The following is an 11,440-nucleotide window of genomic DNA, read 5'->3' on the forward strand; positions in this document are numbered from 1 at the left end:
GCATTATTAGGCTATGTAGGTGACGCATTAAAGACCCCGATCCTGTGCGTTTCACACGCGCTGCTAACATGATTTCCCCAGCTATAGGCTGCGTATGGACGCATTCTCCTATGCATCCCAATATATGGCTAGGGGTGACTTTTGCTTGTGATACCAACTATTTACTTTTATTTCAACTTTCTGAAATTCTGCTAGACATCAAGTCGATTCATTTGAACATGCCCATATGGACAGGTCATTAAGATCATTTAAAATGACCGCAAGTTTTTCCTAATTCGTAAATTTTAGGACAAGAAATGATTAGATGACAGTTTTTAATATACTTTGAAAATAATGATATATTTTGGACTACAAATAATAAAATACTAAATAATTATAAATTATTGTTGGGTCTACTCCTTCAAAAATTTGCGATTCACTCTAAGTTGTTACTCTTATAGTAGCACAAAAACACATGAGTAGGGAGGGCTATAGCTTCAAAATCACAAATTGCAATCATTTAAGATTGTGTCGCTTGTATTAATGGCTAAGTAGCATCAACATCGACACGTGACACGCGACACGACACGACACGTCTGCGACACATTTTTTTTTTAAATAGAGAATTTCGATACGTCGGGACACGTTATATATAAATAACAAATTATTATTTTTATAATTATTTCAATCGAATTAATCTAATTCAAATTCATAAATAAATAAATAATAAAAAATCCTATAATAAATTTACACTAAAAACATTAATTCACAATTTATTAATATCCCTCATTGTTTCAATTTGACAAATTCAACTCAATTTAAATAAATCCATAAAACTTGGAAAAAAAAAGTAATTAACATTCTAGACTTGCTTGTCGGATGTGTCGAAAGAAAAAAGAAAAAAACTTGAGAGTAAATTGTGTATCATAAAAAGTAAGAGTTAAAAGAGAAGAGAAGAAAATATTATGTTTTTAAAATTGACCTCGCATATCGGAATCATGTGTTGAAAACTTGTATGTCGAAATTTTGATACGAGTGTCGAAAAAATTGATTGGGTGTCGAATTTTCGACATATGTTGACCGAGTATCCGAGTATGGAAGAGTGTCGAATATGTATCGAAGTGTCCAACACGACACGAAGGTTCCTGGAGAGTGTCGATACCTTCTAACCGAGCAGTCGGAGGGAGCGAGATAGACAAGAGCATCCAAATCTCGATCACTTTTCTTTTTATAAGTATGGATATCACTTCACATTCCACGACACGCGACCTTCCTCTGCAACAGGATAGTGCCGGAGCAAAAGAGAAGGGACCACACACACCATGAACCCACTTCTTAAACGCGGCCCTCTCTCTTTCTCCTTCTTGTTCGTTGCCATGCTCGTTGCCTCTCCAAGTTTGGTTTTGTCGTTCAAGACGTTGTCCACGAGCCAACTCGGGAACAGGTACCACCAGCTGGCCCTCCCGAAGGTCGCCGGCCCCGAGAGCATCGCCTTCGACTGCCAAGGGCAAGGCCCGTACGTTGGCGTCTCGGACGGGAGGATCCTCAAGTGGGAAGGTTCTCGCCTCGGGTGGAGGGAGTTCTCCGTGCCTACCGCGCACAGGCACGTCTTTTCTATTCCGAGAAAACCCTAGCTTAGCTTCATGCACGACATTCATGCAGGCACGGTACTTTAGGCACTTCCTTTCCCTTCACGAGTTTCATCTTCTCCACAATACACGCATCCCGCATTATGGTTCGCGTTTTACGTGAGCTTAAAGTCGACGGAATACGTCGCTGAACTGTTTCCTGGGAAAAAGAATAAGCAATGGGAAAAGAATACTCAACCTCTCGGACGTTGGACCGGATTAACTTCATGTAATAATCTCCATTTCAGTTCTATTTTCCCCCAACTGTATGGAGGACTATTGTTAGAAAAAAGTCTCCAAAGTTCAAGGATTAAAACTCTTTACTTATCACACATGTAACGTTGACGAAGTCAAAAATGGCTTGGAAATTCATCCACCAAGCGGGTAGGTGCTGCACTTCTTCTTCTTCCTCCTCCTCCTCTTCTTCTTGTTTTCTTTCTACCAAAATATTTTTAGGTACTCCACTTAAAGCACGTTATATGATGGAAGCGTCCTGAAGTTTTTCAGCGACAATGCAAATGGTTAGGGCACTTTATCCGATTCGAGTTGAGGTCACTGTTCATGATGTCCCAAAGCGGTTGATCTACAAATCATCTTTATTTTCTAAGATATAGTTAGCAATTCTAAATGGAAAGAACCTCATAATTTTAGGGTGTAAGGAGAGAGAAATTATCTTCTATTTGAAACAAATTAAATTTGCTTCTATGACTTGCTCGATCTATGTTTCTTTCGAGATTCATTTTTAATCTATTATAGATATAAATTATTAGTCAGAAATTATAGCATCACAGATAACGACTCTACAGCAGAACATGATGACAAATCACTATGCTTTTTAATGTAGTATCATGGACAGCAGAACATGACAGACAGATCACTATTTACTTTTTATTCTAGCACACTTGACAATCACGTGCACTTGCTCTAGAAATAGGCATTTGCTCTCGCTTATCAGGCAGGCCTTTCTTTACCCAATTTCAGAAGCTCTCTCTCTCTCTCTTAGTCTTTCCTCATTACATCCTAGGGGTGTACAACGGAAACCGCCCGAACCGGACCGGACCGGCTGGTTTTGGGCGGTTCCCACGGTCGGCGGTCCGATTCCTGGTTCCAAGGTGGGAACCTGGACTAAGGACCGGACCAATTTTTTTTATATATAATTTATATACATATAATATATAAACACATATAATATATCGATATTATATATGAAATTTGTTGCAATCGGAATTGCAATTGAGGTAACAATATCTTACGTGGCCAAGTGACTACCAAAGCTATTAGAAAACTTATTTATTAGTTTTATTTTCTACTCGATGTGGGATAAGGCTCTAGGAGTTTCTCATGCTCACTCTCTCTCTTGCTCCCCTCACTTGCAAACGACAAGGCACTTCAAGCCTCAAAGAGTCCGACATCGACTAAACATTTAAAGCGTAGAAGAGAGATTATCTATAAAACCTAAGCCAATCACAATTATGCTTAAAATTAATAGTGAAACACATAAATTATTATTAATATTCATGCAAGTGAAGTTTGAATATTTTGCACGTGAAAACACGTGTGAGTAGTTTTATTAGATCGCCCAGGAACCGAATTGGATTAATCGGTCCGGAGCATGGTCTTTTTTTTAATGAATGGTCGTTATTTAGTGAAAAAAGAAAGTGCCGATCCTATTGGACCGAACCGGACCGGACTGGAACCGATGGTCCGATCCACGGTTCCCAAAATTGGGAACCGGTTTTTCCGGTCCGGTTCCCGGTTCCATCTTGAAACCGGACCGAACCGAGAACCGATCACCCCTATTACATCCTGCAGTCCTTCCCTTCTGAATTTGTATCACTTATTTCTTCTTGAGTGTGGATTACCACCCTTGCAGGTCGTCTTTTTTTTTTTTTTTTTTTTTAAATATCTATTTAAACGCCAATCATCTACAGTAAGTTAGAATTAACTAGAGTAGGTAGCTACGCCTAACTGGCTAGTTCCTAATCAAGGAAGTCCAAATGAGCGTCGGCCGCTAAATTATTGAGCATGGATCATCAAGATAATTATTAGATGCATGCCGCCAACTGTTAAACCTTTTTTTTTTACCAGAAATAACTGCTAAATGCGAAGACCAAACCTTTCATTCTTGTGAGGGTGAAAAGGACCATTGGCGATCTCGAAAGGCATGGTGGCGACCATCTTGCATGGGACTGAAACAAGTTTCTGTCGTTCATCATCAGGGACAGGAAATTGTGCGACGGCTCCAAGGACCCTGATAAGGAACAGATATGCGGGAGGCCGCTGGGGCTCAAATTCAACAGCGCGACGTGCGATCTCTATGTGGCGGATGCTTACTATGGACTTCTAAAGGTCGGGCCCCGCGGCGGCATCGCCCACCAGCTTGCGACTTCCGGCGGTGGAGTCCCTTTCAACCTCACCAATGCTCTCGATATCGACGCTTGGACGGGAGCTGTTTATTTCACGGACAGTACGATTTCCTACCAAAGAAGGTACATTTGCATATTAATTTCTCTGCCTTCTCTTTCTTAATATTAATTTCTCTGCCTTCTCTTTCTTTCTAAGATTAAAGCGCTCCGTTCGTTTCGCGGAAAATAATTTTCGGAAAAATGTTTTCTGGATTTTCCGGCGTTCGTTTCACAAAAAATAAATTCTTGGGGAAAATGTTTTCCATCAAAGGAAAAAAGTCTTCTAAAATAGGGGAAAATGTTTTCCACTTTTGAAAAGTGGAAAACATTTTCCTCGCTTGATCTCTCTTATCTCATACATCTACAAATCCTCACTTCCTCCTCTCATTTCTTCTTCTTCTTTTCTTTTTTTATTTTCTTCTTTTTTTTTAATTTGAATTATTTTAAATTTCCTTTTTATTTTTATTTTTTATTTTCCTTTTTTTGTTTCCATCTTCTTCTTTTTTGGCTAATCGTCGGACTAAGTGAACCTCAAACTCGTTGATCTCAAACTCACGCTCATTGATTTAGCGAACCTCGAGCTTGACACTCATGCTCACCAATCTAGTAAGCGAAAAATATTTTTCTTACCGAACACCGGAAAATATTTTCCGAAATATTTTCATGTTTTAGCCGAATACTAGAAAATATTGTTATTTTCCTGGAAAATAACTTTTAGGAAAATATTTTCCGGAAATGGCTCATTTTTCGCGAAACGAACGGACCCTAAGTATAGAAATTTATTCTCACCTGTCATTTTCATGGCCTTTTTGCTTCCTGGGAATTTCGAAGTCCTGACATGATTAGGCCCTCCGGGGTCCGCTCCTAATTTCTGAATTTAAATTCAGAATCCCTAAAATATCTATTTAATTAATCTCGCACATCGCGTTAGAGACAGAAGTTATAATACTTAAACGAATAAATTACACATGACTTTATATGACCAGTGATAATGATACAAAGGAATTAAATTTATCAATATACCATTTTGACCGTTACGACGACTTCACAACATTAGTTTCTAAGATCTTATGGCGCAAGATTTCGACTTAGCCATGAGGGAGGATAGGTGTAGGTGATCCATGAAGGACAAAGAGAGGATTTGGCCCTGCATTCTAAATTGCAACCTCATCCGTCAAACTCTCTATACTATGTGGAGTTGCAACTTGCTCGAGTTGGTGCATAATTGCGTCGGTGGGAAATCTTTACGCTCCTTATTAAAGGTCTAGCAAGTTCTATCACTTATACAGCTTCTCGTGTACGTGCGTACACGAACACACATGTATACAGTCCTTTTTGTGACGAGAAACCTCAGCTAGATGAGCGCGTCTCGTACTAGGGAAATGCTCTGATAACGAACCGGCTCAAAACCCATGTGATTGGCTTCTATGTATAGCATTGCCAGCACCCGTCGGTCGGCCGTAGAAAAATGAGCGTTTGTTGATGTCGACTTGTGCCTAAATGACGCGCTAATGTCTTTCTAAGAATGAGTTTTCCATGTGATGATTAAAGCTCTACCTTTGGAAGCTATGATGTTGGAACTCCATGTTCCAATTTAGCAAACCTTCACATGAGTGAGGATGTCTCATCTGGGTTGCGCATGATTTCAATCAGGAACTACATGTTGTCCATTGAGAATGGAGACAAAACGGGAAGAGTGCTCAAGTATGACCCCCACACCAAGAGAGTGACGGTCCTGCTCAGTGGGCTGTCCTTCCCCAACGGACTGGCCCTAAGCAAGGACGGCTCTTTCCTTGTGGTGGCTGAAACTGGCAAACTCCAGCTCCTCAAGATTCCTCTCGGACCCACCAAGACAGGAGGACATCATGCGACGCCTGCACAGGTTTTCTACTCTCAGCTCGCAAGGTACCCGGACAACATCAAGAGGAACGACAAGGGTGAGTTCTGGGTTGCCCTCAACAGTGGAAGAGGACTGGTCCTTCCCAAGACGGAGAGTCCTGATCAGGGCTCATTAGCGCAGGTTCAGGATCATGTTGATGGTGATGAGATCCCTTGGTTCACCAAAGACCCAGTTGCAATCAAAATTAGTGAAGGAGGGAGAGTCGTGGAGATGTTGGATGGGGAATTTGGGACGGCATTTGAGTCGGTGAGTGAGGTTGAAGAGTTTGGAGGGATGCTGTGGATTGGGTCTGTGACAATGCCTTATGTGGGTAAGCTCAAGGCGTATTAAGGCTTTTCTTGGTTGTTTATACTTTGTGCTTGGCTAGTGAGCCAGTGCTTGTTGTGGCCTCTCCCTGTCTAATACATTTGTGATTTCAGTCTCTCTTGATGGTTTTCTAGCTTATATCAGTTCGATATTCTGGCTCTGTATCAATCAATGTAGTCGTACAATTTTTCTCCCCTCTGCAGCTCAACGCCAGGTGACATTTAAAACTGTTTTATGCATCGTACTTGATCGAGCTTGTCGATCTTAACTTAATAATAACTCCACACAATATTCGGGTACAGGTACACCACTACTAATGGCTGTGTTGAGACCAGTCCACGTCTCCATTACAAGAATAGTTCTAACATCCAAATAAATTTGCTAATCGTAATTAGCTCAAGTTCGCATACGATAAATATAACAGCAGAAATTAAGAAATAAAACGAGTCTTCATATCATATTGATCATGCATTGATGAATCTGCAACTCTTCCTCACTTCTCCATTGAGAAAGCTATCCGGATTCGTGAGGTTCCCCATCTTTACCATGGAAACGGAGAACTGCTGAAAGAAGGCTGCCACGTCAAGTGCATACTGTTCCACAAGCTGCTTGGTCTGAAGGGCCAATACACTTGAGTATAGTTCCTGGTCAGAATTGAGCAATCCCTCTCCATTCAGGAGCAAATGGTAGTAGGAGTTGTCGAACGTGTAGGGCGTTTCGTAGTCCAAAGGCGCGATGTTGTTATCTCCCCCTCCTGCGGCCGGGCATGTGGACTTCAATTGGCTCAGGTGCACTTCAGATAATGGACTACCGCCCGACGTCGATTCGTAGTCCCCATATATTCTTGCACGGAAGTTCTCACAGCGTGCCACGCCGATCGTGTGAGCCCCTAGCGATTCACATGTGCATATAGTTAAAAGGAAAGTCTCATGCAATGTACTATACAAGTCTTAATCAGCGCGCTTTCTTCTGTGGCAATAAGCTCACCTTGGGTGAGTAATTCGATCGCTCACTTAAAGAGGAGTAGAAACTTAATAATTACCGGAAAGTGCGACGGTGTCGGTGACAGAGAGGCCGAGGTAAAGGAACTTGTAAATGATGGCAATGAGGCCTTGATTCGGAGTAGGAATATTGGTGTTTGCAAGCTCGTAGCTTGCGCTTCTTGAGTCTTTTCTCCCCACCGGAACATCCCAATACGGTCCGCCCACCTAACAAGTACGAAAGAGAATCGAGATCACTCACATTGATTTTCTGATATTCTTCCTTGGTTAGCAAGTAATAACTACAGAAGTTATAATTCAGAACATCATTTGACATGCCAATGAGGAATTCAGAGAGAAAGAGAGGGACAATCTATACCAGAATGACAGCATCTCTAGCAGCAATGGTCAATATATCAGCGCAAGAGACAATTCCAGGGCATTCGGATTCAACCTTGCTCTTGATCCTATCGATGATTTCAAAACCTTTTAGAGAGTTTATATTTGGGGAAGCTGTCTTCTCTCCTCGTAGCACGACCGTATCATCCAACAGGACCGAACCGTCGCATCCCTAATAAAACATCGCATCCAAAACATTCAGAAAACACTCTCCCTTTGCAGATTGATCCATGCTTCAAGATGGTTGTCACTACTAACGCATACTTTCATCCCAAAGTACATGTTCAATTTAACACAACAGAATATAAAATTGCATAGAGTTACGATATAAGCAATGCACCTGAACGAAGCAGTCGTGGAAGTGTAGACGGAGTACTAAAGCAGCGTTACGCGGATCAGAGAGCACCTCACGTTCCATTTCTTGGTGGATTATTTCGAGCACGTTTGGGCACGAGGATGCATAATAATCGAGCGTCAGTGGAGGGCCGCTTGCACCGGAACATATAATGCCAGAAATGAAGGCGATGGCTGCCAAGAACTGCATCGTGAGGATTCCTGGATAAAATAAAGCAGCCATTGTCGGTTCTTTGGCTCACCGTGCATTCCCTGAAACTGTGCAATATATAAAGGAGCAAACGGAGAGAAGTACAAACATAGAGAAGTACAACTTTAGTTCTTGCATGGCTGACTTGAGGATTTTGCATGAAGTTTTCTTAAAGTCAAGAGGGGATGCAACTAATGTTGTTCTGTTTGGTGGGTAATACCAAGACTAAAATTACTTATAATCGTTCTGACTTCAGAGAGAGAGAGAGAGAGAGAGAGAGAGAGAGAGAGAGAGATAGAGACGTGTGCATGTGGCTCAAGAGAATAAATGTTTTAGATTTGGGAAGTCACCAAACGAATCGCGATGATAGCTGCTTTTAGGGGACCAATTTTAGCTTCTTTTTTTGAACGAGTTTTCTCCGGGTTTCGGTCACAAAATGTGGGGAAAATTTGTCCAAATGATTATAAATCTATTACATTTTGCCAATTGAGTTCTAAAACATTTTCAATTTTTTTCAATTGAATCTGTTTAGTCAATTTATACTTGAAATTACTGATGTAAGCACCGATCATTCTACGTAAAATGACCGGCAACTAAGGTGAACAATTTTTATAATATTTTTATTTATTTATTTCTTTGTATTTTCTTTTCGAGCCCAGTTTTCCAACCCTCGGCGATCATAGGTGAGGGCCACGAGCGAGGCCCGTGAAGCCCTCACCACCCCTCATGAGGTCTGGGTGAGGGCTGTGACCCTCACAGGAATGTACACGCAGTTAGTATATGTATGCATCCTCAAAAGTTTCGAGTCATCAACTTAAAATGCGATGTTCCTTGTCACTAATTCTTGGTGTGTACTTGAAGAAAAATAATGTGAAAGTTTGGAATGGCTCTCCTTGAACTTTGACGAAGTCATGAGATAGCTGACAAAGCAAACAACTCATTCAGCCAATGTGGATCAACCATCGAAGGACCTACCAGACTATACCTACAGAATTTGACTATGCAGATCCATATCTCAGGCCGGTAGCTATGTTGTGCATTGGAAATTTAGCACAAATGTTTTGTTACATCTTAATCGAGTAAATACAGATCCCGTTCCTTCAATTCAGGGGCATAAATCATCATAAGCGCAAGAAGACTTTGAATCTTCCGAAAGAACCAACTCTTCTCTAGACCAGAATCTGCTAACTCCGCAATATACTTACAAGTTACATGCTTCTCGGGAAGATAAGAATCATGTCTGAGTTGCGATCATCTCGGCGCCCTTGGCCATTGAGACCTGTCCATTCTGAGGATGTGCTTCCCAACAAGTTCTTCGAACGATTTTTCATATCCGATGGTGATATATTCAAGGGTGCTGAATACGGCGAATAGGCGTAATTAATCATCAACTCTTCCAATTGCTTCAACGCTTGAACAGAACGACAGACATATCCCTACAAACTGGTATCAGCTTCAAAAGCATAGTGGGAAAACAACCTCTACTCGTTCAAAAGAATTGTTGAAAAAGCAGAGAAAAGAAAAGAACTCCATGAAGTACTGTAGTAAGAAAATGAGAAAACAAATATTACCGACAAGGATGAAAATCGGAGACTCGTTGCTCACAAACTAGCAAGATATGTCATGGAGGATGAATATTCCGCAAAAAAGCCCTGGACCCTTTTACTTAGCTAATTGCACAACTCGTTGGCAGAATTTATGAAGCCCGGGACTGAGCCAAAAGCTTACTAAAATGGAAGTGCTTCATTCGCAGCAATAAAAGTTTGACGTCTTTTGGAGGTGAGAGTGGTTGCTTTGGCGTCGGTGAACACCAGTTTTAGACAACTACAGAAACATTTTTTCCTCGAAAGTTCCTTTTCTAATGAACCAGAAAAGAAACATGGGTTATCTGAAAGGAAGGAGAAGGCAAACTCGGACCAAAGATTAGGAATCCCGTGCGTCGGTGTCTCAGACGGGTAGATCATCAAGAGGGAAGGGTCTGCCCTCCGGTGGACAACATTAATTCGGGGAAACTCTAATTTTGCTTCGTGCACAACACTCTGGCATGCATGCGTGGTACTTTAGACATTTCCTGTAATTCGGCTATATTGTTTAAGTTTCCTATGCATTCGAATTCTGTTTCGCGCTTTTTGTGGCCTTGAAATCAACGGAGTATGTCATGGAACTGTTGAGAGAGACAGTATGATGCATTTAAATGCAAGCGACCGGGAGGTGTCGGAGTAATGGAAGTAAAAGAGTTGGATTTGGAGTAACTTTTATTACAATTTGAGAGATGATATGCATGCAAATTGAAACTATTTCCACCGGCATGCATCAGTGCACCACGATCTCCAGTCCTACAATGCTTCTTTCTTCAATTGTGTGCATGAGCTATAAAAAAACCAGCTCTGCTACGTCGGACTGGATTGTCTCCATCAGATAACCTCGATTTCAGCTACCAAGCAGGTAGTTACACCTCCTGTTCTTCTTCTTTTTCTTCTTCTTCTTGGTTTTCTCTTTTTTATATTCTAGGTACTCTATTTAATGCACGTTAAATAAGGTATTTCCTGCAGTTTTTTCAGCGACAATGCAACTTGTTAGAGACCTCTGTAAAGATGTGACTTGAAGTCAACGTCCAAGATGTCTGAAAGATATTCATCTACAGAAATTCTCTATTTTCTTAGATACAGTCGGCAATACTAGATAAAATATTGGAAATTGGTGATCCATTTTCAACAAAATCTAGAAATGTATTTTTCTTCCTCAAGAAGTAACCGAATGAAAGCAAGCAAGCAGCGGCTAAAGAAATGTCCAGAGTCAACTAGATTTGCGTAGAAAAGTCCACAATATTACCCCTGCAAATGGAGATATATGTCTTGACAAAGGTCTATGATAAAGCTGGCTAGGGCGGAGAGCTACAGAAACAAAGATTTTGACATGACTTAGTCGGTGCAACTTCCCATGTAAGAGGGTGTGAGGAATGGAGCCCATATAGCCTACATCTTTCCTCCACCAATACCTCCTCTAACTATAGTAAAACCACTTCTATAAACTAGCGAAACTATCTTTATCCCATGAAAACTTACTTATTCCTTTGAATTCATATCTCCTGTCCATCCTCTCCTAAATATATTCAATATAATTACACATTTGCACATTGAATCAAAAACTATCATCGATACCAAAACAATACTTTGTGCAATAGTCAAATTTTCAAAATGGTATAAGAGCTTCAAAACGCCAATGATGGTATTAGAGCTAGGCATCTTTGGATGGGTTTGGGCGTTTGTCCTAATTATCCTCAACTAAAATCAAAGCTC

General features: G+C 40.9%; 2 protein-coding genes across 2 annotated transcripts; one reads left to right on the forward strand and one right to left on the reverse strand.

The window, feature by feature from the left end:
- Nucleotides 1–1,248: 1,248 nt before the first annotated feature.
- LOC104455731 (protein STRICTOSIDINE SYNTHASE-LIKE 10) lies at nucleotides 1,249–6,367 on the forward strand. Its single transcript, XM_018859890.2, has 3 exons — nucleotides 1,249–1,582; nucleotides 3,827–4,096; nucleotides 5,666–6,367. The coding sequence occupies exons 1-3, from the start codon at nucleotides 1,302–1,304 to the stop codon at nucleotides 6,240–6,242; spliced, it is 1,128 nt and encodes a 375-aa protein (XP_018715435.2). The 5' UTR covers nucleotides 1,249–1,301; the 3' UTR covers nucleotides 6,243–6,367.
- A 79-nt stretch (nucleotides 6,368–6,446) lies between these two features.
- On the reverse strand, nucleotides 6,447–8,209 carry LOC104453856 (peroxidase 11). Its single transcript, XM_010068481.3, has 4 exons — nucleotides 7,938–8,209; nucleotides 7,578–7,769; nucleotides 7,261–7,426; nucleotides 6,447–7,107 (listed from the first exon to the last, which is right to left on the reverse strand). The coding sequence occupies exons 1-4, from the start codon at nucleotides 8,172–8,174 to the stop codon at nucleotides 6,683–6,685; spliced, it is 1,020 nt and encodes a 339-aa protein (XP_010066783.2). The 5' UTR covers nucleotides 8,175–8,209; the 3' UTR covers nucleotides 6,447–6,682.
- Between the last annotated feature and the right edge of the window lie 3,231 nt (nucleotides 8,210–11,440).

This window comes from Eucalyptus grandis, chromosome 7 (assembly GCF_016545825.1).
Source record: "Eucalyptus grandis isolate ANBG69807.140 chromosome 7, ASM1654582v1, whole genome shotgun sequence".
Lineage (NCBI taxonomy): Eukaryota > Viridiplantae > Streptophyta > Magnoliopsida > Myrtales > Myrtaceae > Eucalyptus > Eucalyptus grandis.

What these genes read in the sequence shown, in the direction of transcription:
- LOC104453856 (XM_010068481.3), bottom strand. Translation starts at nt 8,174, where the DNA reads ATGGCTGCTTTATTTTATCCAGGAATCCTCACGATGCAGTTCTTGGCA. An exon ending in CTAGAGATGCTGTCATTCTG is followed by an intron (nt 7,427 to 7,577) that starts GTATAGATTGTC and finishes CGTACTTGTTAG; the next exon opens with GTGGGCGGACCGTATTGGGA. An exon ending in CGACACCGTCGCACTTTCCG is followed by an intron (nt 7,108 to 7,260) that starts GTAATTATTAAG and finishes GTGAATCGCTAG; the next exon opens with GGGCTCACACGATCGGCGTG.
- LOC104455731 (XM_018859890.2), top strand. Translation starts at nt 1,302, where the DNA reads ATGAACCCACTTCTTAAACGCGGCCCTCTCTCTTTCTCCTTCTTGTTC. An exon ending in TCCGTGCCTACCGCGCACAG is followed by an intron (nt 1,583 to 3,826) that starts GCACGTCTTTTC and finishes GTTCATCATCAG; the next exon opens with GGACAGGAAATTGTGCGACG. An exon ending in ACGATTTCCTACCAAAGAAG is followed by an intron (nt 4,097 to 5,665) that starts GTACATTTGCAT and finishes GATTTCAATCAG; the next exon opens with GAACTACATGTTGTCCATTG.